This window comes from Aethalodelphis obliquidens, unplaced genomic scaffold, assembly GCF_003676395.1.
Source record: "Aethalodelphis obliquidens isolate GAN/ISIS:26980383/991018 unplaced genomic scaffold, ASM367639v1 scaffold58, whole genome shotgun sequence".
In the NCBI taxonomy this organism is placed as follows: Eukaryota; Metazoa; Chordata; class Mammalia; order Artiodactyla; family Delphinidae; genus Aethalodelphis; species Aethalodelphis obliquidens.
This window is the reverse complement of record NW_020838002.1, coordinates 7148972-7176540: the sequence shown is the minus strand read 5'-3', so window position 1 is coordinate 7176540 and position 27569 is coordinate 7148972. Positions and strand designations below refer to the sequence as shown.

Genomic DNA, 27569 nt, shown 5'->3' with positions numbered 1-27569 from the left:
CCAGCGTTTCCGTTGCCAGGGGAACTGGGGCGGCGCGCTTTCCGGCGCAGTCGCGCGCAGCGCAGCTGTCATGGCGGAGACCGTCTGGAGCACTGACACCGGAGAGGCCGTGTATCGCTCTTGGGACCCCGTGCGCAACCTCCGCCTCCGGTAGTCGCATCACCCCAGAGCCCCGTGCTTTTATGCTGTCAGATAATTAGAGCCTGAACTTCGCTTCTTGTTTGCTGGGACCCTCACTTGGGTTTGCAGTCCTGACCGCGGTCACCTCGTCTCCCCGCGTCTCCCTCGCTACCCGGCACCCTCTTCACTCACAACTTCCAGACCCACCCTTTCAGGACCCTGCCCCTCCCAAGTTTCTCGAGGCCCTGTGTCTCCAGTACACTCTCCCATCGTCTTCTCCTTAGGTCCCCGTGCCCCACTCACATCCCCTCTGTCGCCTGCACCCCGCCACATTCTTGGTAGCCGTACCCTCTTCTGAGTTTTGCTTCTCCATCTTTGCTCTGCGCTCATCTCCTGGTTGAGTGTTTTGTAACGAGAATTTTGGGCTTCTCTTTTCCTGGCAGAGTCCACCTGCAAAGAATTACATCAAGCAGCTACCTCCATTGCCAGCCTGCTGCCCAGCCTGGGAAGGACCTCATAGACTTGGCCACTTTTAGGCCTCACCCATCCACCAGTGGGTGAATGGTGGTGATGTGGCCGCGTGGGGATCTGGGGAAGGGCCTAGGGTGGAGGTTACCTCTTAAGACAGAGTAGACCCAGGTCTATAGTCTGAGAAAAGGTATAGAGAGGATGGGTTTATTGTCCAAGGTCACAGGGCTGGTAAATGTTGAAGCCAGGATTTGATCCCAGGCAATTTTAACTACTACATTACGTTGTGTAAAATTGAATAAGGCTTGATTCCTGCCGTCAAGATGCTGATCCGAATTGTGGTCAAATGTAGGGAAATAGCAAATACCATACTTTAGATACGTTATAAATTTGCCTGTCAACCTAAATACCATTTGTGGCATTTTTTTCCTAAGAGAAAATATCACTCCAAGCTTGAAACATACAACTAAACACTTTTTAAAACAGCTTAAAAATTGGGGTCTGCTTGGAAAATGTACATATTAACACCGTCTGTGTTCTAGCAGTTTTCCTTATCTGGGAAGCCAGAAAAGTGAGGAAGAGAGGACAGTGTGTTTGCGTTAGGTCACTGGTCTCTCTGCTTTTGTTGTTTCTGTTCAAAAATATTCCTGGGCAAGAGTGTGAGCTGGCAGGTTGTGAAGCATGTGTCTTTGGAAAAGGCACACTCAGCTAGGAGTGTGTGTATTAGATTTGGTTCTTTAAAAAAAAAAAAATCAGTTGTATGTCTTTCCTTTTCTCTCCTGATACTTGGTCTCTTAAGGTTATAGTGTTAGTGATTCTAGATATACGGCTTCAGGAATAGTGAAGATAAAAATGCCACAGTTCCTGTCTAGCAAATGTAGGCAGTTGGGATTGAGGAAGAGCTATTTAGCCTGTATCTAATAAATGTCAGCTCTTGACACTGAATTAGATCAAATAATTCCTGGAAGGCATGACTTCCTTTTTTTCAAATCAGAGTAGTGATTAAGACTTCTTGGGTCCTAATCTTGGCTTCTACACATATCCACAGCCTCTATAGAGTAAGTCTAGAGTGAGTGCTTCATAGATCAGTGAACTCCAACTGATTTTGTGGCAAATATAAGAGCAGGGACTTTGGTTATAACCAACCACAGAGTGAGAAGTGGTGCTAGTTTGGCTCAAACATTTGACTCACTCTGTTGTCTTTGGAGGTGGACACCGCCCGGAGGTAGATGAAGAGGAGGAGGTCGTGATTGGGTGGCAAGAGAAGCTCTTCAGCCAGGTGAGCCAGTGTCCCTTGTCTGCTCAGTCTGCCTACCCCTGGTCCACCTCCACCTGACTAGTCACAGGAAAGGATTCTTGATACATATGGCTAAACTGATTTGCAGAAAGCTTGTAACAGTTTATACTTTCCACTGTTGTGCTTATGGGGTCAATGGAATATAGTGCCTGCCACTACCCAGTTTTATAATCCTGGGTAAGACACTTTTCATCTCTGGGCCACATACCAAAACAGCAGAATTACTGTTTTGGTATGTCAATTCTGTAATAGCAGAATTGAATTAGACTATCACTGTGGTTCCTTTTAGCTCTAACATTCGTTGGCTCTCCTGTCCTCCATTAGTTTAGATAAACGACAGTTGGCTATGAGAACATGTCAAGTTGCATCAGCTCTATAGAACTAATTTGACCAAACTGTTACAGGAGCAAAATTTGACATATTCTCAGTAGAACTTTGTTTCTTTGTGACCTCAGTTCGAAGTAGATCTGTACCAAAATGAAGCAGCCTGTCAGAGCCCTTTGGATCATCAGTACCGCCAAGAGATTCTGAAGCTGGAGGATATGGATGGCAGGAAGAACCGACGAATCTTTACCTACACTGACTCTGATAGATACACCAATTTGGAGGAGGTAGCATTCTTCCCCAAGCACCGTAGCTCCCTTCACCTTTGTCTGCCCTAGCTTTCCGGCCTCTCTGTATGTTAACTCGGAAGCCTGTTAAGGGGATACAGACCTTCTGGCAGCCAAGCTGGAGTAGGTGGGCACAGTCTGCGGGTGGTGAGGCTGCTGCTCCCGGCTCCATCTGCTGGAGGGCCTGGGGGAGCCGGCAGTGTCTCTAATCACAGGCTTGCAGCCTACAGACTGGGAGAAGCAACCACTGGGTTTGGCTTCCTCTGTGCATCATGAGATCAGACAGGTGGATGGAGTCTAGAGCCATTTAGATAAAATTCATCACGGATTCAGCCGAAACTGAATATATGGGTTTGAAGAAGGATTCAGTACTGCGTGGGGAATGGCTTATATCCTCAGTTTGCCTATGACAGCTATACCCTCATGGACTTGTTTTACATTTTCTTCTGGATATTCTAACCATCACTAACCATCACTCTCCTGAGGGAGGGGAGTGCCTATATTATCTGATTTTTGTCTGTGACCTTGTAGATCTCTGCAAGGAGCCAGGTGTTAAGTGAATGTTTTTGAAAGATTGATGCTTATATCAGGAAAGCTGTGGGTTGGTAGCATATAAAATTTGGGTTGTCTGTTTTGGTAAACAAAAGAAAATTACAGATAGTGTTCAGTTACCCATGGGAGGGTTTTCCACAGGATACCAGGCAGACTCACCAAACCTTTTGTTGGTATGTGTTTAGAGATTGCAGGCTCATTTTAAGATGAGCATAAATAAACTCATTTCTCAAGGATAATGTGCTGCTGTAACCTTTGGGCAAACCAAGGCTTGGTTGGGCTCTTCCTTGGGCTGTTTGTGCCACTGTGCCCGCCGTCAGTGTGATTGTGAGGTGGCCGTGCGCTGAGGTTCAGGTTCTGTGTGAAGTTTCAGAAGGAAGACTTCCCTCCAGGTCCTTGGTCCCACACGGCCCTGAGCAGGCTTACACTGGGCTGCTCTGTTTTCCCAGCACTGTCAGAAAATGACCACCGCAGCCAGCGAAATGCCGTCATTCTTGGTCGAGCGAATGGCAAATGTCAGGCGGCGACGGCAGGACAGGCGAGGGATGTGAGTGCAAGTGTGTACAGGGCCGTGGCGGCCTCTGTGGTCCGTCCATGCCTGTGTTCCCCGTATGCCCACCAACTCGAGCGTCCCATCCTGCAGCGGGCCTCCACCTTCGTGTGCTCCCCAGAGCTACTCCTTCAGGCTGTTCGGGGGGTGCCAGGGAAGTGACCCTTCCTGTGGTGTCTCCCAGGGAGGGTGGCATCCTTAAGTCACGAATCGTCACCTGGGAACCCTCAGAAGAGTTCATCCGGAACAGCCATGTCATCAACACCCCTCTTCAGACAATGTACATCATGGCAGACCTGGGTCCCTATGGAAAGTGAGTGAAGCTTCTTACTGCCCAGCTCAGACCTTCATTCTCTTCTCCTGTCACTAACCATCACTCTCCTGTTATAGTCATCCCAGGTATATGGGAGGGAGGGATGTTTTCCTTCTACTTTTTCTTTGGAAGAGAGTATTTTACCGTGACAATTCTCACTCCAGCCTCTGTCCTCTCCCCTGATATGTCCTGAACACCTCTTCCTCTTTCCCTGGAGGTGGGGCAGCAGTCTTGAACCCTGGTGTTAATTCCCTGGTTTCTAGGCTTGGCTATAAGAAGTATGAACATGTCCTCTGTACTCTGAAGGTGGACAGTAATGGTGTGATCACAGTAAAACCTGACTTCACTGGCTCCAGAGGACCCTACAGGTGAGAAGAGGAAGAAAGGGATGGCGGAGACTGGCATTGCTTTCCTTGGCTTCACTTCTTGCCCCAAGTTGAGGAGATTCTCTGAAAGCCCTTCATGTGTTCTAACTTTTAAATTCCGAGCCAGTGGTTCATATTGTGTTCCAGGTCATAGACCCTTAGGACACTGGGCAACCTTTTCTCAGAAAATATGCACCTACCCGGATTTGAAAGTGATGCCTTCATCAGTGTCGTCAAGTGAAAATAATTCTCTGTGCTGCTGCGTGTAGGGACTAATCAAAACTGAGAGAGATGAACTGGCCAGGTCTTCTCCTCTGGCCTGACTGTTCCTCATCTTACGTCTTAGAATAACAGAACTGTAAATCGGCTCCTCCCTGGGCTGGGTCTGGAGGGCCCCACCTCCTGTTTGCTGAGTTAGTCCCTTTGTGGCTTTGACCTTACAGAATCGAGACAGACGGGGAGAAGCAGGAGCTGTGGAAGTATACGATTGACAGCGTGTCCTCCCTTGCACAGCCTGAGGAGGAAGAGCGGGAGCAGCGTGCGCTCAGGGACGTAAGTGCTGGTTCAGTCTGGGAACCAGAGAGCTGGGAGCCGAGGCCGCGGCCGAGGTTGGGTCAGCAGCTGCAAGGCCTTGCTCTTAGAGGCCTTGCCTGACTTGGGAAGCGCTGCTGACATGTCAGATGTAAGGTTTCGATCCTATTATAAGATCATCACAATAATGACCATTTATTTGAGCATTTGCCATGCTCTGTGCTAGGCCCTTCACATACTTTATTTCATTTAGACTGTACCACAAGCCTTTAGGTGAATATTTTTATTATTACCACTTTATAAATGAGGAAATGGAGATCAAGAAGCTAAGCAGTCTGCCCGAGGTCACGTAAGTGCGAGAGCCAGGTTGGTCCCAGACCGGTGGACTCCAGAGCCTCTGTGCTTCACTCTCAGATGTCAGTGTCTGGGATGCTTAGGCCCAGCTTTCTGTGGCACGTCCCACTCCTGCTGCTTTTCTCCCTCCCATGCAGATCTGGACCCTGGTCTGGCTGGGGTCACACCTTGAGTTTCAGTGTGGTTTGTTTCCTCAGCTCTATGGCCGGCACAAGGAGTATCTCAACAGCCTCGTGGGCACTGACTTTGAGACGGTGAGTAGCTGGGTTTCCTGCAGCTCCGCCAGCTGGGTTTCTGTAGCCAGAGCGTTCTGACTGCGGCTCAGTGACAGCTCTCTCTTCAGGGTCCCAAAGACATACTCCTCAGTGGAAAAAAGTAAAAAACAACATTTAGAGTATAGTCCTTGTTATGTTTTAGAAGCATTGCATATTGATATAGAACTGTTAATGCATAGGAAAAGGTCTCAAAGGGCACACACCCTATGGGTGGCTTTCTCTGGGGAGGGGGTGGGATTGGGAAATGGTAGATGGCTATTGGGTGGTGAGAGGGACATGTCAGGAATGTTTACTTTTTATTCTCTAAACTTAGGTGGTTTTGAATTTTTATCAGTGGGAGTGCATTCATGTATTACTTTGTAATTCATTTTATAAATAAATATAAAGATGAAAAGTGTCTTCCTTGCTCTTCATGTAGATATTTTTCCTAATGCCCCATAGAGAGGGAGGGGTGTCATTTCTGTTTGTCAAATAGTTTGGCTCTTAAAACAAAACAACAGAGTTTAAGTCCGTAATCCTGTGGTCCTATTCTTTGTCTTCTCTTATTCCAGGAGTTCCATTTCTAGATCTGGAAACAAGGAGAGAGTTACCTGGTGGTCTCCCTCTCTCTCTCTAAAAAATTAACTTTCACTATTTTTGTGTTGTATTAGCAACAGATTTTCGGTGTTAAAAAGTGAGATAAGATAGATACACAAATAATTTAACAAGGAAACTTCCTGGTCTCTTGACCTCCCTCTAGAGGGAGCCGGGGTCTCTAGCCTTTCGCCATACGGTGGCAGGCAGCTGTGTTTGCTTCTCTTGGCCGTTCTTGTAAATACCCCACACTTTGTTGCCTTCCCCACCATGTAAATTAGGTGCTTTTTCCATTACATTACTTTAGAAATGAAGGAAACAGATTTATGGAGAAGTGGCAGGTGGGGAGGAAGCGGGATTAGTCACACAGCTGGATCTGGCGTCCAGCGTCAGGCCCTCTGGGGATTTACGGGCAGGCTGGAGGAGAGGTGTCGCTTCCCTCAGACCTCCTGATCTGTCCCCACTTCTCTCTACCTCAGACGGTACCAGGTGCCCTCCGGCTCTTTGTAAATGGAGAAGTAGGTAAGTGTCTCACCAGACAGAAGCCCCTTGATGCTTGCAAGTGTCAGATTTAGCTGTGGAGTAATCCTCCCCGCCCCAGTAGAGCCCTTGGGTTGTCCGCAGCACTCGGGAGACTCAGGCATGTGTCTTTCCTGGAAGCACAGGGAGTTCCTGGCCCTTGAGGGACTCGCTTCCACACGTGGGTAGGCCCTTTAGGACTGGGGCGGCTGTTAAGGGTGATAGGAGGATAACCTGAAACAGTTTCCTGTTTTCTTAGTTTCAGCCCAAGGCTATGAGTTTGACAATCTTTACGTCCACTTCTTCGTGGAATTGCCAACTACTAGTAAGTAATATTCATAAGTCTCTCTTTTTACCCATTCTGACAGTTTTCCGGAGGCATTCGGTCAGACTTCCTTCCCCACTCCTCCACTGAAATTGTTACTGTTCCTTTCAAGGTCATAGATCACTTCCAAGATGTGAAACCCTGTGGTGACATCTCTGCCTTCACCCTACTTGGCCTCTCAGCAGCATTCACCACAGCTCACTTTCCTCGCTGAGACTGTCCTCTTGGCTTCTGGCTCTGTGCTCCTCTCGTCTCTCTCATTGGGGGCTCAGCGGCCTTCTTGGCTGTTCCCTCATCTTCTGTTGACCTAAAACTATTAGAGTATCCAAGGCTGGGCCTGGCCTTCTGTTACTCTCTCTCCACGGTCTTTCTAGGTGGCCTCATACATCCTGTGGCTTCAGTACTGTTTGTATGTCTCAGACTCCCGGATGTCCCTCTCTAGCCTTAGCCTCTCCCCTGAACTCCAGAGTCATGTCCACTTACCTCTTGTCGTTCCTGTTTAACATGACCAAAAGCTTCTTGATTCCCCCTCTTGCCTCACACCTGCCCTCATGGTCTTGCCCATCTTAGCAGAATGGCAATGTCATCTACTTAGTTTCTGATACCAGAAACCTAAGAGACATCCTTGACTCCTCACTTTCTCTAGCTCCCTACCGCCGCCATTCATTCTATCAGCAGTTCTTGGCAGTTCTGTCTCCAGAAGATGTCTTGAATCCTCTGTTCTCTCGAGGACCCTGGGCCAAGCCACCGTCATCTCTTGCTTAGGCCGAAGCATTAGGTTTCTAATTTATCCTCTCACTTCCTGTCTTGCTCCCTCTTACATTTCGTTTGCCACGTGCACCACAGCCTAACTGAGCCTTTAAAATGTAAACCAGTTGTGTCTCTTTTGAACTTAAAGCCCCAACAGCTTCCCTTCCCACTTAGAGCCAAATCCAGACTCCATTCTCTGAACGAGCTGGCCCCTGCCTATCCCTCCCTTACAGCATTGCAGTTGTAATTTCTGTTCTTGAGCAGGCCAAGTTCATTCCCACCTGAGGGCCTTTTCAGGGCCATTTCTTGTCTGAAAGCTTTTGTGTCCAATCTTTGCACGACTGGTTCTGCTTTAGTTTAGGTTTCAGCCTAAGTGTCGCCTCTGAGTGGTGTTCCCTCACCACCCCGTCTAAATGAGCCTCAAGCCACTCAGTCCCTTCACCCTGTTTTATTTTTACTTTAGCATTTGTTACTACTTGATAGTCTATTTGTTGGTTGGTTTGTTGTCTGTTCCCCCCTCCCACCCCCAACTGGAATGGTAGCCCCATGAGAGACAGGAAGCTTTTTTATCTGGTCACCAAGATGTCCCCAGTGATCGGTCATAGCACATAGCAGACACACAGTGAACGTGAAATGAACGAGTGAGTGAATGGAGACAGGAACTTTGTCTTTTTCTCAACTGCTTGCCTTCCTCCCCGTTGGCTTACTATATGTGGTCTTTGGTTTTCAGGCTGGTCAAGCCCAGCATTCCAGCAGCTCTCAGGAATAACACAGACCTGTGCCACCAAGTCCCTGGGAACGGTAGGGCAGCGAGAGGGGGCACCTAGGAGGGGGAAGGCATCTGAAGATTATCACGCTCACGGCCTGGGGAAGATTCCAGGGCTGGGTCCGGCCCTTCGCTGTGGGCTCTGCAGGGATGCCTGGTCCAAGGGTTCTCTCTGCCTTTTTGAGAGTGGTAGCAGCTCGGGTTTGGGTGTCCCTTCACCTCTCAGCCTTTTATTTCCTACCTGGGGTGATAGTTTTTCTTTTTCCCTTGGGATGGTGACCTTGTCATTGGCTACAGGGAAAACAAATTCCAAGTGAGCCCTCGTCTACCCCATGACACTGAGTATAAAATAACATTCCTCTTTTTTAGGATAATGTGGCTTACTTCTCCTACCCGTTCACGTTTGAGGCCTCCTTCCTCCACGAGGATGAATCTGCCGGTGAGTGGCCCGGCAGGTGCTCGGCCTTGGGGCCCCTCAGACAGGCCCTCTCCTGGTGAAGGCCTCCCATGACCTGGCCGCTTCTCCCCCTTGCTGCAGGTGCTCTCCCGGCATGGCCTGTGCTCTACTGCGAGGTCCTTTCGCTGGACTTCTGGCAGAGGTATCGCGTGGAAGGCTACGGGGCTGTGGTGCTGCCTGCCACCCCAGGTGACCGCTCATCCCTGCCCTTCATGTGGCCCATGTGCCCTAGCTCCTAGAAATAAGGCTAACACTTCAGAAGATTCGACCACTTCCTGTGAGGAGTAGGGATGACTGGGAATTAGAAGCACTTAACTTGCAAGATTTCCTTGCTCCTCTTGAGGAAATTTTCCCCCTCTGTTAGAGACAACTGGGTGAAATGACAGCTAACTGGGAAGCTGAGCAGCTCTGGGCTCTGCCTCCGGCTCCTCTGATCTGACTCGTGGCCTCGAGGGAGCAGCCGCGTGGCAAGATGGGCTCTCGGCGGACATGTATTGAGTGGGTCAGCTCCTTTTGAAATAATAGCTGCTGTCTTCTGTTGTGCGCCAGGCAGTGTGCTAAGTGCTTCTCATTTAATTCTCCCCACCACTCTGTGAGGCATAGGTGTTGTTATTAGGTGAGGAGAATGGGGTTCAGAGAGGTTGAGAAACTTGTCCTGGTGCCCGGGTAATAACTGGCAGAGCTGAGATCTGAATTTCCATCTGATTGATTTTCAAGTGGGTACCCTAAACCACTCTGATGACCTTCACCAGAGGTCAGGCCATTACCAGACCAGGTGTTTTGGTGGTGGCGAGGCCCGTGTCATTGCCGGGAAGGCAGCAAGGGAGCACGTGCCATTTCCGGCCCCGTTCTCCGCTTCCTGCACAGGCTCGCACACCCTGACGGTCCCTACGTGGAGGCCGCTGGAGCTGGGCCCGGTGGCCGAGCTCAGGAGGTTTTTCATTGGCGGCTCTCTGGAGCTGGAGGACCTCTCCTACGTGCGGATACCAGGAACCTTCAAGGTGACTTTTGTCTTTGGGGAGACTTCATGCTGGGAACTTATGTCCCTATCTCTTCTGGAGTAAGGTGGAATCTGGGTTAAGGACTCTTAATTGTTCATTGCTTCATTATTGCTTAGTCCCTTCCCTCCTGTCTCGGCCACATCTTGCACCAGGTACAAAGATCACTGCTATCCTAGGAGAGCTCTGGAAAATAGTACACTTAGAGGTTTCCCCTGGTCCCTGTCGGAATAACTGGCCCCTCCTTCCAGCCCATCCCTGAGTCCTCAGGAATCAGAGGATTGGCAGGCAGCTTATAAGACTGCTGATTCTCGAACGAGGTCGGAATGTTCCTTGATTTACAGTTGGGAGGTGGTGGAATCTGGGTGTTGGGATGAAGTTTCCCCAACAGAACTGTTCTCCCCAAGAAGGGGAATAAGAATGGGAGTGAGGCCACTGTGGTGCCTGGGGTCTAGGAACCAACAGAAACCTGACGTTAACCGGGTGCCGCAGGGTGAGCGTCTGAGCCGCTTTGGACTCCGCACAGAGACCACAGGCAGTGTCACCTTCCGCCTGCACTGTCTGCAGCAGTCCAGGTGAGTGGCCATCGCCCTTCGCCTTGGGGCTTCTGACCCTGAGGGCTGCAAGAGCAGCCATGGCCACGTGGCGGGCTCCCCTGCAGGGCCTTCATGGAGTCAAGTTCTCTCCGGAAGAGGATGAGGAGCGTGTTGGACCGTCTGGAGGGATTCAGCCAGCAAAGTTCCATTCACAATGTGCTAGGTAGGCTTCCCCCCACCCAATTCCAGCTACACCCCCCTCCAGCATCCCCGTGGGCCCCATTTCCCCCACACCATGGCAGCTGACTCCTGTGTCTGCTTCCCTCACAGAAGCCTTCCGTCGAGCCCGGCGCCGCATGCAGGAGGCCCGAGAAAGCCTTCCCCAGGACCTCGTGAGCCCCTCGGGAACCATGGTCTCCTAGCTCACTGCAGTCCTGGCCCACCGTGCACGAGGACAAGACGGGTGATATCCAAGGCCTGGGCCCTCTTCGTCTTTCTGATTAGAGACCCCGCTGACCTGCTGAGAACCGGAAGAGCTGAGAATCCTGGGCTGGACCCCTGCCTGGTCTTCAGCTGCTGGGTGGCAACAAAGCCAAACACCCTGTGGCCCCCATATGGTCCCTGTCTTCATATGTCAGCCACTGCAAGTGACCATCGCAACAAGACAGGCTTTTTGGTTTGAGACCAGTTTTGGGGGGAAGCCCAAAGTTAGTTCTGTCCTTGACACAGCCTCCTTTCCGGCCTGTCTCATGGTCTCAGTGGCAGAGGGCAGCAGTACCACCTGCTCCACACCTGCTTTACACATGGAGGCCCGAGAAAGAAGGCGAGAGAGATCTTACACTCCTGGCCTGGGAACCCAGCCTCCTCTTCCCAGGGTAGCCTCCCCTTCCTGCTGGGGGCTTGTTTCTATAGTAAATGAAGGCTGAAGGCAATGCCCAGTCCTTTCTGCTAGCTAGCTGTCATCTTTTATTGTGCTTTTTGTACATAAAAACTTTTTATACTGACTGACGTTCTGTTGGCTGGTTTTCTGCTTGGGTCGCTTTCACGGCCAAGCTATTCTCCTTAATGTCGGGGCCCCTAACGCTGCTGCCCTTCCCTGCCTTTTCCTACTCCACAGTGTTTCTTTTGATGCTCTAAACTCAGCCTCCAGGGGAGGCTTTAAGGTTAGTGCCAGCTGTGTCTTAGCAGCACTCCTCTTAAACATCTGGAGCAAATCATGGGACTGAGGTCCAGCCCGCGCCCCCCCTGAGCCCAATGCAGAAACCAGCTTCTGCCCTCAGGGGTGCTTTATTGGTAGAAGCAGAGGGTGCTGTGCAGCCTGCAGGCTCCAGAGAAAGACCATGGGGTGGCTGGAGGCTGGGACTCTGTGGCCTCCCAGTCATAGGCAGGGGTCAGGGACAGGGTGGGAAATAGATGAAAGTGGCTGGAGATGAAGATGACTCCTCTTGCCTGGGCCTCAGGACCCCCTTGCTTGGCTCACGAGCCCTTGCACCTGGAGCTGACATGTGACCTATTACATAAGAGGCTCGCATTGCAGGAGGGTTCATTGCTGCTGGGAACCCTGGCCGTCACTCCCAGCCAGAGAACCAGCTCTGAGCTATAGCCAGCAAAAGCATCATCAGGAAGCAGTTGCTCCAGGGGAGGAGGTAGCCTTGTGGTCTTCCCCAGGTTTCCTTGTCTCCAAGGTCTCCAAGGTCGGAGGCTTGGGATGGACTCCTGCGGAAGCAGCACAAGTGGCCAAGTGAGGAGCTTGCTGGATGTCCGGAGATTGAGCTGTTCTTAGGGTGTTGGTGACCAAGCTGAGGCTACTTGGATACTTCCTAATTGCGCCTCAAAGTCCTGGGCCCTGGGGTTACCTATCAACCCAGAGGCTAGCACACTGGGAAGCCACTGTGCAAGCGTGATCTGTTGCTAGAGACAAGTTCTGTTGTTTCTGCTTAGGGGCCTGAGAGGACTCAGCTGTCCTGTCCAGGGAAGGATGTGAGGGCCTGACCCAGCCCAGGGCTGTTGGAGGAGGTCCCCCTTACCTGCAGAAGCCTCATCTGCCTCTCCAAGCTGACAGATTCAGGCTGGGGATGCGGGTGCAGGGCACAAAGCCCCGGGGGTCGGTGTTGGCCCTGAAGATGTCCCTCGGAACGGTGGTGATACCAGTGTTGTCACACACAATTCGAGACAAGGAAATGTGCCTCAGGGCCCTGCGCTGTCTCTTGGTGAAAACACCCCGTTTCTGCCACCAGAACCTACCAAGACAGCGGAGAGATGTGGGTGAAGTTTGGCAGGGATGAACAGGAATGAGGACCTGCTGTGTGTGAGGTACTTTACATACATTATTTCATTCAATTCTCCAAAATCCCTGCAAAATAGGTATGATCCCCATTTTATAAAGGAAGAAACAAGTTCAGCAGTCTAGTAAATTGCCCAGTATTAATTGCACAGTAATTTAAGTAGCCAGGACTGGACTTGAACCCAGGTAAATGCCAAATCCAAATAAGAAGTCAAGTCTTAAACCACAAGCTTATTGGAGGGAAACCAGATTTAGCTTTTGTGCCCATGTTTTCTGGGATCCTTAAGCCTGGAACAGTGAGGCTGAGAAGTCTCTCTCCTGAGTTAAAGGTGCCTCCAACTCAGGCAAGTGCTCTCTCTGCCTCTTACCAAGCTCTCCAGGGAGGAGCTCCTGGTCTCAGATCCTGTGTACTTGGAAGAGATGAAGCTAAAAAGAGTACTTTCTCTCATTGCTGAGTCTTGAAATTCTAGTGCTTTTCTGCCCTGCCTCTGGGGCTGGTCCCTTTAGGGTAGGGGCACTTACCTGTCTCCACTTCGGGCTCTTCTGAACTGTTTCTCAAAAAGACAAGCCAGGAGAGGCCCCACTCGGGCCCCTGGCAAAAGAGGCTCTGCGATGGCCCCGATCCAGATGTCAATGTTGTCAGGTGTTCCATAGAGATCCAGGAACTTCCTTGCCAAACCCTGGTTTTTCAGAACCTGGCTGAGCTGTGCCAGATTCCGGGGCTGGGAGAGCCGGCAGAAGCGCCTCCAAGCATTGTACCCTGTAGGGAGAGAGGACAGGAGCAGTTCGGTCTTACCCCTGCGGATTCCCATTAGCTTCTGCTCGCCGCGATTTCTCCCGGGGGAGCTCTGTGGTCAGGCAATATTGGGCAGAAGAAAACCCCTGCTGGCAGAAGAGGCCTTGAACCTTCCAAAGACCAAACCACTGCCCTCTTAATTTGCAGTGCGAGCAGACAACCATGCTTTGCGCACACGCTGAGGAGTGTGTCCTAATGTAAGAAGCTGTCGTAACCCAACACTCACAATCACAATGATACTATCGTGGCATTAATCAGGCACAAGTAAGACATTATCTAGAACAGGAAAGACTCTCAGATTTGTAGAATGCCCGAATGAATAAATGAGTGAGTGAACCAAGAAATGAAGAACATGGATAAAATTTATCTACTCAGGAGAGGACCACATGCTATATGATTCCATTTATATGAAAGGTCTAGAATAGGCAAATATGTAGAGATAGAAGATTGGTAATGGTCAAGGGCTGGAGTGGGGGTGGGGAGTGACTATATTACTAGGTTTCTTTTGTGAGTAATGAAAATGTTCTGATATTAGATATGATGCACAACTCTAAATATACTAAAATCATTGAATTATATGCTTTACATTGGTAAATTTTGTGATATGTTAATTATATCTCAATATAATTTAAAATTAAAAATTTTAACTAAAATTAAAATTTTTTTTTCACCTACTCAGAAACTAACAAAGACCATACTGATTTCTCAGCCATCAGGATCCCACACCATGACAAGTCACATGATATGATGGGGACCATTAAGATAGGAGGAAGATAGCTTTGCCGTGACTCAAAGAAACACCAGCCCAACTACAACTCCCAAACCCCAGCCCCCAAGCTGAACAAAGGAAAACCACATAAGGTTTCACCACTACCGAGCACTGCTGTGCGGCTATCTCTCAGGATCCTCACATTTTTGTGAGGTACTTTGTAATCCCAGTGTTATCAATGGATATTCGCTGAGCTTGAGCAACTGTGACTTTTCCAAGGTCACCCCACCATTAAGTGGAGTTCAGACCAGGCCTTCCAATTCCAAATTTGGGAAGGGATTGGAGGAGACTGCAAGAGCTGCGATCAGTACACTATTTGTGGGACAGTTTAGAGGGTACAGAAACCGTGTGGCAGCTTGGGCAGCTAGCAATATCAGACCTCCAGCAGGGGGCGCCCACAACACTAGCTGTCAGGAGCACCCAAGCGTAGGGAAGGAAAGAAACTCAGGTTCTTGAGCGCCTGCTGTGTGCTAGCCAGGGGCTGTGTTCGGTGCAGTAGAAACTGCCCACCCTTTATTATTCACGGCCAAAAATTAGCAGAGGCAGATGGGGCTTTGGGTTGTGTTTAGACAGGGAAGTAGGAGATGGGGAGAGGGAGAGATGAGTGAGGCTGTGGCCAAAGCCTTCCCCTAACATCGTGGATTGAACAGGGGGATGGAAGGAGAAATTTTGAAACTGATTCGAATTTTACTACTTCCTAGTTACGTGGGCTTGGGCCAATTACTAGATGTCTCTGAGTTTATTTTCTCATTTATAAAAATGTCTGTCACAGCTGCTTTTCAAGGTCATTGGGAGGACTAAAAGAGTTAATATCCATTAAAGATCCTAGCAAAGTGCCTAATTTTTCTTATTTCCTGAGATGAAGTCTTTCTGTGGCCTCACCAAACAACCAAGGCCGTTACTTTTACTCCACCTGTTCCCTGCCTCTCAGGCTCTTTGCCCAATTAGAGCCAAGAGCCAGTTTCTATATCCCTGGAACTGCCTCCCTGGATCTTGCCAGGGTGGTGGGGCATGGAGCAGCTCTTCCCTGCCTTTTTTTTTTTTTTTGCGGTACGCAGGCCTCTCACTGTTGTGGCCTCTCCCGTTGCGGAGCACAGGCTCCAGACGCGCAGGCTCAGCGGCCATGGCTCACGGGCCCAGCCGCTCCGCGGCACGTGGGATCTTCCCGGACCGGGGCACGAACCCGTGTCCCCTGCATTGGCAGGCGGACTCTCAACCACTGCGCCACCAGGGAAGCCCTTCCCTGCTTTTTAAAGCCACTGTTTTTCTCTACGTGGAAAGTCCTGATCTCCTTTGTTCAGCTCCTGCGTCCAAGTCCTGGTCCTGTTGTGACCCTAAAGCTAGAGACCCTATGGAGGATGGAGGAGATGTGGCAGGACAGCAACAAGGAGGCCTCAGGGATGCTTTGTGGCATCAGCCTCAGCGCATCCTGTAGACAGTCCCAGTCAGAAAGGAGGCGCCAAGGGTCTTCTCTGAACCCTCCCCCCAACCAACCATCACCAGCAACCCTGCTCTGGGGAAGCCTGGGAAGGGGCGGGCAGCCCCCTCACCTGGGACGCCATGGTCCCGGCTGCGTTGCATGTTGAGAGCTGCCAGGTCCAGCCCGATCCTTCTCACTTGCTGAAACAGCCGGTCTCGGAGCTCATCCACTAACATGGAATTTTGACAGTTCAGCTTGGCAGGGGTGGCCATGAGGCCTCGGAGGATGGGGTCGATGCCACCTGGTGGCGGGGAATATGAGCAACACAGATTAGACCAGCCTTTTGGAAGCCCCGAGGGTCGTCACATGATGCCAAGCTAGCTCAGAGCTGGACAAGCCAGTCACTTACATTCTATAATGTTTGTATCCAGAAACGGTGGCCTGGGTGGACGTGAAGGGAGCTGGAGCCGGCAAGAAAAGCAATCACCCCCACTTCTCCGAGAAGGCAAGCTCCTTTCAGGACCACAACCACCAGTCTCCTCCCCTTTTAGAAATCCTCTAATCCCGGAGGGGACGGGAGGCCCGTGACTGAGGGTCTTGGTGGCGCCTGTCTTGTTTTCACTCACTTGGGGAGATGCTTAGCAGTAGCCTGGCCTCCGACACTAAGCTGGGCCCCACCCCCTCGCCCTGTCTGCCTCTGGAAAACCTGGTCACCTTCGTGCACGATTCGCCAGCTGGCGAAGAAGGTGGAGCTGAGTGGGACCCGCGAGTTGGGTGCTGAGGCCTGGTACTGGCTGTCCAGGCGGAACATGAAGGGCTGGATCATGGTGTGGCCGAAGCGGAAGGCCAGCGTGAAGACGTTGGCCACGCGGGGGTCTACATTGCGGCGGTACCCCCGGTAGGACCCCAGGGTTTTCCTGGCCCTGGCCTTGCCCAGAACCAAGGGCAGAAAGTCCCGGTAGGTGATGATCTGGAAGAAAAGATGGAGGAGGAACGTTACCTCAGTGGCCACCCACCCCACTCCCCTGCCTTTGGACAGACCTTTTGCTTTTCGAAGCGCTGCTCAGACATATTGATTCTTTATTGGCAGTATGTCAAATGTGGCGATGTTAATCTCCCATTGTCTGATGGAGATACTGAGGCCCAGAGAGGCTGGGTGACATGAACGGGGCCACAGAGAGAGCTAGCGGCAGTATTGGGGATACAGGTCAGATCTCAGGAACCTCTCAACCACCCAGACCTAGCTGACTTGAGGCACATCCCCCAGGATGGCTTCTCACGCCAGATTGCCTTCCAAGGGATGCTGAGACCCAGGGCCCCCTACCTGGACCATGGCCCCCACGATCTTCCGAGCCTCCTGGTACAGCTTGTCACTGGTCCACCGAGGATTCAGGTTTCTCAGCTCAGTTGCCAGCCGGTTGTGCTCTCGCATAAAGAGGGTGTGCATGGCTGCCAGTTTCGGGGTTTCAGTTGACCGGCTGTCACCTTGAAAACCCCAAGTTCAGAGTCACCATAGTCCTTCCCAGAGCAATGTCTTTCTGCTAAGGCAGACAGAGCTCTGGGGACTAGAAAGAGGTGGTGGGATTTTGTGACCTGGGCCAAACTCCTGGCCCTCACTGGACCTCCATCTCCTCAGCTGTGCTGTGAGGCTCCACTGACAAACACAATGGGCCAGGAGTGGGAGGACAGTGGAGTCTCGGGTCCCTAAGTTACGGGAATGAGTTTGCGCGAGGTGGCACAGGGCAGCTGCTGGTCTTGGGCAGGAACCCTTTTGCCTAATGATTCTGCTCTGCAGGATTACCAGATCCACAGCTGGTGGAGGGTCCTGGGTGACTCTAGGAACCTGTCCTGTGGGTTGTATCCTTCTGCACGTTCTCTCCCGGGGGCTGGACCTCTCCCCAGCTTGGGCTTGGTGTCATGCTGCTCTCCCCAGGGAGCCCCATGGAAGGAGGAAGAAGGAAGGTTGGGCAGAGCCTGTTCCCGTAGCCAGACCTTCTCCTAGAGGCCGGGAAGGAAAGTACGTTCCTAAAGGTTGGCCTTACACACAGTCATTTGCTGGCTTTAAACTAAGCCCTTGTAATGTGGTCTTATTCAATCTACTCTTAAGTAAACCTCTGGTGAAGGCGCATGCCGCTCTTGCCAGGAGCAAAGAAACATACAGTCCTTAGAAAAGGGGCTGGAGCTGACTCCCTGCAAAGGAGGTGGTGGAGCAGAGTGGAAAGAGCCCAGACCTGGCCACTACACTGACTTGAGTCCTCACTGTGGACTCTGCCATCTGACACTCTGCTCTGGAGCACGTTAGTTATCTTCCCTGATGAGTGTCTCATCTGCAAAACGAGGGTGCTCATAGTGCTCTCCTTTCAGGGCTGCTGTAAGGATTAGAGATGGCACATTTAAATATAGTAAGTAACCAGAAGCGATGACCATCATTATGATAACCAGCAAGGGGGGCAGGGGCAAAGACCCCCAGGAGAGTTCAGATTATGCCTCCAGAAGAAGGGACCAGGTGACAGTGTCTAGCAAGAGCAGGGGGGAAACTGAAGATTCTAAGGGAATTTAGCCCAGAGGAGAAAAAAAAGGTAGGCGAAAGTGAAAGCTACTTTCAGGTTATTAAAGAGGCTATTACTGTGTGAAAGATAGAGCTTTTTCTCCGAGGTTCTAGAAGCATGATGAAGAGCAACAGATGGGCATTGGATCAAAATGGGGGGGGGGAGGGGCTGTCTGCAGTCAGCACCACACCAGATGAACAGCAGAGGGGGTGAGCCCCTTATCACCGAAGAGAGTCAAGTGGCGATCTCCGGCCACACACCGGGTTCACAAAGGGACTCCTTCCAACTTACTGATTCTGGGATGACTATGCACAGATCTGTGTGCCTAATATTGAGGTCTGAAGCCATGCACCCCCATCGAGTCCCACGAGGCTTTCCCAACCCGGAGCCCAGGGACTGGCTGTTTCGTCCTTCCGTCCCCCCAGTCTGACCTGCCAGGAAGCAGGGGATGTTCGCGGTGCGGTTGGTGAGCAGGCATGGGTCTTCGTGCAGGTTGTCAAAGGGCAGCAGGGCCCGGCCGTTGTCATGGAAGAAGGTGTTGACGGCCAGCAGCCCCAGCTGGTTGGTCAGGTTGCGCAGCCTCATGGCCAAGGGGTCCTCGCTGCCGTACACCATGCTGGCGTCCAGGAAGGAGGTGAGCGCGTTGATCTGGTTGCGGACTTCATTCTTGTTTTGGGGGCACGAGGGTGCCGAGCGGAAGAAGGGGATGCAGTCACGCTGGTTCATGATGCGGGGGTCATTGGGTGGGATCTGAGGTGGAAGAGGAGCCAGTGACACTGGGGCCCCTCCCGAGCAAGCTCACTCCTCCTGGTCATCCCCCACCTGCTTCAAAACCTTGCTCAAAACTCCCTTTTTCCAGGAAGCCCTCCTTGACTCATCCAGACTCACGCTGCTCACCAGGTCATCCGAGCACCCTTAGCATGTTGTGTCATAGAGGCATGAAAGGTTAGAAATGGACGAGGCCTGGGGCTTCCCTGGTGGCGCAGTGGTTGAGAGTCTGTCTGCCGATGCAGGGGACACGGGTTCGTGCCCCGATCCGGGAGGATCCCACATGCCGCGGAGCAGCTGGGCCCGTGAGCCATGGCCGCTGAGCCTGCGCGTCCGGAGCCTGTTCTCCACAACGGGAGAGGCCACAGCAGTGAGAGGCCCGGGTACCACAAAAAAAAAAAAAAAAAAAAAAAAAAGGACGAGGCCTTAGATCCTCATTTTATAAGTGGGGAAACTGAGGCTCAGAGAGGGGAAGTGACAACTCGTTAGCGGGAGAGGAGGGATTAGAACCTAGTTCTCCTGACATGAGGCTTGTGCTCCTTTCATTCCATTCAATTCAACAGACATTTCCTAAGCCCCTTTCTGTGCCGGGTGCCTCGGAGACGGTGAAGGTCGAGGAAACCCAGGACAGGTTGCAGGAAGCTGGCAATTCCGTGAAAACAGACCTGCACATCGAGTAATGTAACTCTAAATTGAGGTGGCATTTGCTATGCTTGGCTTAAAAGTCAAGAGCTAGGGAGACCTTCAAGATGGTGGAGGAGTAAGACATGGAGATCACCTTCCCACAAATACATCAGAAATACATCTACGCGTGGAACAACTCCTATAGAACACCTACTGAACGCTAGCAGAAGACCTCAGACCTCCCAAAAGGCAAGAAACTCCCCACGTACCTGGGTAGGGCAAAAGAAAAAAGAAAAAACAGACAAAAGAATAGGGATGGGGCCCGCACCAGTGGGAGGGAGCCGTGAAGGAGGAAAGGTTTCCACACACTAGGAAGCCCCTTTGAGGGCGGAGACTGCGGGTGGCGGAGGGGGGAAGCTTCGGAGCCACGGAGGAGAGCGCAGCAACAGGGGTGCGGGGGGCAAAGCGGAGAGATTCCCGCACAGAGGATCAGTGCCGACCAGCACTCACCAGCCCGAGAGACTTGTCGGCTCACCCGCCGGGGCGGGCGGGGCTGGGAGCTGAGGCTCGGGCTTCGGTCGGAGCGCCGGGAGAGGACTGGGGTTGGCGGCGAGAACACAGCCTGCAGGGGGCTAGTGCACCACGGCTAGCCGGGAGGGAGTCCAGGAAAAAGTCTGGACCTGCCGAAGAGGCAAGAGACTTTTTCTTGCCTCGGTTTCCTGGTGCGCGAGGAGAGGGGATTAAGAGCGCTGCTTAAAGGAGCTCCAGAGACGGGCGCGAGCCGTGGCTATCGGCGAGGACCTCAGAAACGGGCATGAGACGCTAAGGCTGCTGCTGCCGCCACCAAGCAGCCTGTGTGCAGCACAGGTCACTATCCACACCTACTCTCCTGGGAGCCTGTGCAGCCCGCCACTGCCAGGGTCCCGGGATCCAGGGACAACTTCCCCGGGAGAACGGGCAGCGCGCCTCAGGCTGGTGCAACGTCACACTGGCCTCTGCCGCCGCAGGCTCGCCCCGCACTTCGTGCCCCTCCCTGCCCCTGTCCTGAGTGAGCCAGAGCCCCCGAATCAGCGGCTTCTTTAACCCCGTCCTGTCTGAGCGGGAACAGATGCCCTCAGGCGACGTACACGCAGAGGTGGGGCCAAATCCAAACCGGAACCTCGGGAGCTGTTCGACCAAAGAAGAGAAAGGGAAATTTCTCCCAGCAGCCTCGGGAGCAGTGGATTAAATCTCCACAATCAACTTGATGTACCTGCATCTGTGGAACACCTGAATAGACAACGAATTATCCCAAATTGAGGAGGTGGGCTTTGGGAGCAACTGTAGACTTGGGGTTTGCTATTTGCATCTAATTTATTTCTGGTTTTATGTTTATCTTACTTTAGTATTTAGAGTTTATTATCATTGGTAGATTTCTTTATTGATTTAGTTGCTCTCTTCCATTTTTTTATATATATTTTTTTCCTTTTTCTCTATTTGTGAGTGTGTATGTGCATGCTTCTTTGTGTGAGTTTGTCTGTGTAGCTTTGCTTTTACCATTTGTCCTAGGGTTCTGTTTTTGTTGTTGCTGTTGTTGTTTTGTGGTACGCGGGCCTCTCACTGCTGTGGCCTCTCCCATTGCGGAGCACAGGCTCCGGATGCGCAGGCTCAGTGGCCATGGCTCACGGGCCCAGCCGCTCCGCGGCATGTGGGATCTTTCCAGACCGGGGCACGAACCCGCGTCCCCTCCATCGGCAGGTGGACTCTCAACCACTGCAGCACCAGGGAAGCCCTGTTGTTGTTTTTACTATAGTTTTAAGTGCTTGTTATCATTGGTGGATTTGTTTTTTTGGTTTGTTGTCCTCTTATTTCTTTCTTTTTTTCTATTGCTTAAGAATCTTTTTAATTTTTAATAAATTTTTTATTTTAATAACTTTATTTTCTTTCTCTCTCTTTCTTTCTTTCTTTTTCTTTCTTTCTTTTTTTCTCCCTTTAGCTCTGAGCCGTGTGGCTGACAGGGTCTTGGTGCTCTGGCCGGGTGTCAGGCCTGTGTCTCTGAGCTGGGAGAGCCGAGTTCAGGACACTGGTCCACCAGAGACCTCCCAGCTCCATGTAATATCAAACGGCGAAACCTCTCCCAGAGATCTCATCTCAACGCTAAGACCCAGCTCCACTCAACGACAGGCAAGCTACAGTGCTGGACACCCTATGCCAAACAACTAGCAAGACAGGAACACAACCCCACCCATTAGCAGAGAGGCTGCCTAAAATCTTAATAAGGTCACAGACACTCCAAAACACACCACTGGATGTGGTCCTGCCCACCAGAAAGACAAGATCCAGCCTCATCTACCAGAACACAGGCACTAGTCCCCTCCACCAGGAAGCCTACACAACCCACTGAACCAACCTTAACCACTGGGGACAGACACCATAAACAACGGGAACTACGAACCCACAGCCTGAAAAAAGAAGGCCCCAAACACTGTAAGTTAAGCAACATGAGAAGACAGAAAAACACACAGCACATGAAGGAGCAAGGTAAAACCCACCAGACCTAACAAATGAAGAGGAAATAGGCAGTCTACCTGAAAAAGAATTCAGAGTAATGATAGTAAAGATGATGCAAAATCTTGGAAATAGAATGGAGAAAATACAAGAAACGTTTAACAAGGACCTAGAAGAACTAAAGCGCAACCAAACAATGATGAACAACACGATAAATGAAATTAAAAATTCTCTAGAAGGGATCAATAGCAGAATAACTGAGGGAGAAGAACGGATAAGTGACCTGGAAGATAAGATAGTGGAAATAACTACCACAGAGCAGAATAAAGAAAAAAGAATGAAAAGAACTGAGGATAATCTCAGAGGCCTCTGGGACAACATTAAACACGCCAACATTCGAATTATGGGGGTCCCAGAAGAAGAAGAGGAAAAAAAAGGGACTGAGAAAGTATTTGAAGAGATTATAGTTGAAAACTTCCCTAACATGGGTAAGGAAATAGTAAAAATGGCCATCATCAAAAAAAATCTACAAACAATAAATGCTGGAGAGGGTGTGGAGAAAAGGGAACCCTCTTGCACTGTTGGTGGGAATGTAAATTGATACAGCCACTATGGAGAACGGTATGGAGGTTCCTTAAAAACTAAAAACAGTACTACCATATAACCCAGCAATCCCACTACGGGGCATATACCCTGAGAAAACCATAATTCAAAAGGAGTCATGTACCACAATGTTCATTGCAGCTCTATTTACAATAGCCTGGACATGGAAGCAACCTAAGTGTCCATCAACAGATGAATGGATAAAGAAGATGTGACACATATATACAATGGAATATTACTCAGCCATAAAAAGAAACGAAATTGAGTTATTTGTAGTGAGGTAGATGGACCTAGAGTCTGTCATACAGAGTGAAGTAAGTCAGAAAGAGAAAAACAAATACCGTGTGCTAACACATATATATGGAATCTAAAAAAAAAAGGCTCTGAGGAACCTAACAGCAGGGCAGGAATAAAGAAGCAGATGTAGAGAATGAACTTGAGGACACAGGGAGGGGGAAGGATAAGCTGGGATGAAGTGACAGAGTGGCATGGATATATATACACTACCAAATGTCAAATAGATAGCTAGTGGGAAGCAGCCACATAGCACAGGGAGATCAGCTCGGTGCTTTGTGACCACGTAGAGGAGTGGGATAGGGAGGGTGGGAAGGAGAGCCAAGAGGGAGGAGATATGGGGATATATGTATACGTATAGCTGATTCACTTTGTTATACAGCAGAAGCTAACACACCATTGTAAAGCAATTATATACCAATAAAGATGTTAAAAATTAAATAAATTAAAAAAAGTCAAGAGCTAAAGGTATAATAGGAAGATGAGGGACAGTTCCCCAGAGGAGCTTGAGGAAGGAGCCAGCCAGGGGCCCTCACATGTCATGTCGCGAGAACGCTGCCCTACCCAGTAGGGACGAGTGAGTGTGTGTGTGTGTGTGTGTGTGTGTGTGTGTGTGTGTGTGCGCGCGCGCGCACAGAGGGTCCCCTCTGTCCCCAGAAGAGGCTGTGCTCCCTGGAGCCCTTCTTTTCTTCCCTAGTGTCCCTCACCATCCTTGCCTCTCAGCTGAAGGATAGCACCGTGCTCACAGCCCGATCCCAGGAAATGGTGAGAACTGCAGGGCCCTCAGACCACCCCAGGAGGGAGAGAAGGGCAAGAGCTAAGAGACCCTAAAGGCTTCCCCTGTTGGAAAGGGACCCAGGGGTCAAGGCTAGTCTCAACTTCTTCCCCTTCTCTGAGGCCAGCACCGGGACTTCCTGGCAGGTTGCCCCCCCCCCCCCCCCCAAACACACACAGAACCAGGCGTCTGTGCCAGACTGTGCATCTCTGTCTGATACTCCAGAGTCACAGGCAGCTCCTTAAGGCAGGTGCACTAGGTACCAGATGCCCAGCCCCAGCTCTCTGCCAGAGGTGGAGGCCACATCAGGAGCCTGGGAGTCAGGGTTAAGTACCTTGATGGGGAAGCAGGGGGGCAGCTGGTCACAGGTCCTCTCACAGTCGACGCCCACAGTGAAGGCCACTCTGGCTGGGGACTCAGGGACGAAGTCCAAGTCGTGGTCAATGAACTGGCCCCACTGCATGAACATGAGGGACCGGCCCCGGTCGGTGGTTAGGCTCCCACTGGGGAAGCGCACGATCTGGTTGGAGACGGCTCGGACCTGGTGGGGAGATAGATCAGCATGGGGCGCTGACTCTGCAAGGTGTCAGAGCCAACCCAGGACTCAGGGGGTGGCAGGTTGCCCCTGCTGGAGTTAACACAGTCCCTCCTCCTCCCCTGCCCTCCCCTCTCCTCTCCTGCTTTGTCCCACTTCCTATGTGGCTGTCATTCCTACAAGGATGCTCTCCAGCCCAGCTCCTGAGGACTCCAGGAGTAATTCCAGGAAGGGGACGGGCCAGGTCAGCTGGCTCAGACCCCACCAGCTTCTCCAGAGAGATAAATAGATGAAACTGATAGATCAATTTATAGACTAATAGATAATTAGATGGTAGAACTGATTGACAGATGCAAGGATTGGTTGCTAGGCGATGGATAATAAACAGAGAATTGGATAGATGGAAAGATCAACGGAAGAAAAATTGATAAATAGATGTTGATAGATGGGTAGATGACAGATTGTTATTTTGGCATATGAATAGAAGATTGATAAATTGTTAAATGTGAAATAGTTTAGGTCAATAGATAGAACTACATTAAGATGTATTGCTTCTTATATTTAGCAAGGTACTTTGACATGAATTCTTTCAGAAAAAAACAATATTGTAATGGCTAGCATTAATATATCACATCCTACATGGGTGTTTATATCAAGGACTTTATTTAATAGTCACAACAGCAATATTAAGTGGGTTTTACGGCCGTTTTACAGCTGAGGAAACTGATTCAGCTGGAGTCCTTGCCCAGAGTCATCAGCCAGCCTGTGGGACAGCCTGGTTCGAGCCCTGTCCGACTCCGGGCTGTGCTTTTACTCCCCACGTTTAGAAGAGATGGAACATCCTCCAGCCCCTCAGCCCTGACTCACAAGGGGGAGGAGGAAGCCATTGCGCTTCTTGTTGGGGGTCCAGCCGAAGGGGAGCGACAGCCCGTCCTCATACTCGGCTGGCAGCCAGCGCGCCAGGGGCTGGTTGGAGGCCCCCAGCTGTGGTCTCCTCCTGCAGTGGTGGGTAGGCTGGGGTTAGCAGGGTTGGGGAGGAGAGGAGGGAACTGGGCCCCACCAGGTGAGGTGCTGCCCCAGCACCCACTTGTTGTTGCATCTCCCAGTGATGGTTCGGTACTTGTTACTGCACTTCTCGGCTTCATCCCGGGGTGCACAGCCACTGGCCTGGGACAGCAGCCGCATTTGGGATTTCGTTAGCACATCTGCGGGTGGGACAGTGGGCAGGGTTCTAGCTTCTTCTAGAGCTGGTCTGTTCTGTACCTCCCATCCCCTTCCCCTCTCCCCTCCCAACACCCCGAGGCGTGCACCCTGCAACCCCCTCCTGGCTTCCTTCCACTCCGCAGTACCAGTGACATTGAAGGATCCGGGCCCCTGGAGTTGTAACTTCTCTTCCAGCAGTCCCAAGGCCACATGCATATAATCGGCAGCCTGAACGACTCTCCTGGTGGCCGCTGCTTGTTGTTTGAAGTAGGACAGGAGGTCCATGGGGCTGGCCAAGCCACTGTGAAGCCGCTGCTTGATGCTGCCCAGAAGAGGAGAAGGGAGGGCTAGAGAGAGGAAGCAGACACACCCAGCAGAGCCCTAGCCTGGGCAGTGGACAGTCAGCACGGTGTAAACAGACAGAAGGATGGATAGAAGGGAGACTCTCTACCGACATGGCACTGTCCCAAGGTGCCCAGGGGCAGGTGATGGGTGAGATGACCTTGGCTAGAGTCCATCCATCCCCCATCATCAACCCTTCCAGGCCCATGCAGTCCCCAGACCCAGGCCCGGGCCCACCTCCTCTCAGTCTGATTGTAGGCGGCATCCACTAGCAACTTGGCCTCTGTTATGCAGCTCTGGAGGACTGAGGTCTCCACTACCCTAGGGGAGGCTGTTCAGAGGGAAGGAGGCTTAGGGTCCAGGGCAGCCACAGGTCCCTCAGACCCAAGTGCTTCCCACTCCATTGCCCTCCTCCCTGGCTGTCCAAGGGGCTATTACCTGGGGTGGTGCCCTCAGAGAGCCGGGCCAGGGTGAGGGTGTCTAGGAGCCCAACCAGGGCCAGGAGCAACTTCATCTCTGCAGCGAGACCCCAGCCACAGGGTGGTAAGCGAGCATACCTCTCACCTCCTCCTGCTCTTCTGTGGAAGTAGCTGGGAAGGGACTTTTATAGCCTGTCCTGGGGGAGGGAGGGGAGCTCTGGGCCTCAGAAGCCCAGCCTCTTGAGGTGGAGCTCTGGGACTTCCCTCTCATTTGGGGGCAGTTGTGACACTGAAACACCCCACTTTACCCCTCACCAACATGGAGATGTTCTTTCATCTGCTCACTTCATCCCCCGCCTCTTTGTTATCGAGTTCACTGATAGATTTCTCCCAGGGCCCAGAGCAGTGCCTAGAACACAGGTGTCGCTCAGTGAATATTTGCTGGGTGTGCCTCAGAAGAGCGCTGCGCCTGGTCCTGCCCCTAACTATGTGTATGGTCTTGGGCAAGTCACTTCCCCTCTCTGAGCCTCAGTCTCCACATTCCTAAAATGGGACTTGGGCTGAATAATAGGAAAGGCCCCTCTCCTCCTCCAGCAGGGCAGAAGCCGGGTCTGTCTTACTGTCCTATCTCCCCAGTCCCCAGCACAAGGCCTAGTATTCGGTAGGTGCTCAGTAAGTTGATTGAGGGGATGAATGATGTGGGGTCAATGATTCGGTCCCTCCCCCTTGCTCCAGCTCTCTCCAAGATGCAGGGGAAGGTGAGGTGATGGCGGAAGCAGGGCCTAGCAGTGAAAATCAAGGTGCTGCCTCATGCGCCATCTGGGGGACACAGTGCGAAGTCACCGGGAAGCACCCTGCAGAGTGATGGCAGCAGGCTTCCGTGCAAGCTGAGGACCTGCCTGGGGCTTAGCGCTTCTCTGCGCACTTCTTCAGTGCACGTCAGTAGCAGGTTTGCACCACACGCTCGGTGTAAATTCTGACTTTCTATGGGCTTGGTCAGCAGTGGCTTCCTTAGGGGAGGCGGTGGGCTCCGACCCACCTGGGTTTGGACCCCGCTCGGCCTGCACCACCTTGGCTGGGCCTCCATTTCTGCATCTGAAGGGTAGAACGCCCCCAGTCGGCGCTCCCTCCAGGGCCCAGGACTTCACACCCCTTGGCCTTTACTCCTGGTTTATGCCACTGGATGAGCCAAGCTCATCCTTTGCTCCGACCCCATCCTGGTCTGCCTGGACAGCGCTCAGCCCCAGAGTCACCCTCGCTGCACCCTGCAGCCTGCCTGCGCTCGCCCCTTCTTCGGGTGGACGTGTCCATCCCTTCCTCGGAGCAGTCGCTGTGCCTGCT

The 27569-nt window shown here is 51.6% G+C and overlaps 2 protein-coding genes across 7 annotated transcripts; one reads left to right on the top strand and one right to left on the bottom strand.

The window, feature by feature from the left end:
- On the top strand, positions 1-15045 carry MKS1 (MKS transition zone complex subunit 1). Of its 6 annotated transcripts, none has more exons than XM_027087164.1 (20): positions 7-150; positions 564-673; positions 1797-1867; positions 2341-2496; positions 3498-3595; positions 3783-3911; positions 4175-4279; positions 4720-4828; positions 5359-5415; positions 6489-6531; positions 6788-6853; positions 8334-8404; positions 8739-8808; positions 8908-9015; positions 9694-9827; positions 10317-10399; positions 10486-10583; positions 10691-11523; positions 12598-12724; positions 14150-15045. In XM_027087164.1, exons 1-18 carry the CDS (start codon positions 71-73, stop codon positions 10780-10782), a joined length of 1680 nt encoding a protein of 559 aa, XP_026942965.1. In that variant the 5' UTR covers positions 7-70; the 3' UTR covers positions 10783-11523; positions 12598-12724; positions 14150-15045. The 6 variants fall into 6 exon arrangements, with proteins under 6 accessions (XP_026942970.1, XP_026942965.1, XP_026942964.1 ...); XM_027087163.1 differs by having other exon boundaries at positions 14120-15045; XM_027087169.1 differs by lacking the exon at positions 3498-3595 and having other exon boundaries at positions 1-150; positions 14120-15045.
- On the bottom strand, positions 11629-26374 carry EPX (eosinophil peroxidase). Its single transcript, XM_027087162.1, has 13 exons — positions 26248-26374; positions 26047-26140; positions 25614-25789; positions 25352-25469; positions 25132-25261; positions 24064-24270; positions 18610-18928; positions 16954-17114; positions 16344-16599; positions 15760-15930; positions 13167-13404; positions 12388-12600; positions 11629-12076 (listed from the first exon to the last, which is right to left on the bottom strand). The coding sequence occupies exons 1-12, from the start codon at positions 26321-26323 to the stop codon at positions 12399-12401; spliced, it is 2148 nt and encodes a 715-aa protein (XP_026942963.1). The 5' UTR covers positions 26324-26374; the 3' UTR covers positions 11629-12076; positions 12388-12398.
- Between the last annotated feature and the right edge of the window lie 1195 nt (positions 26375-27569).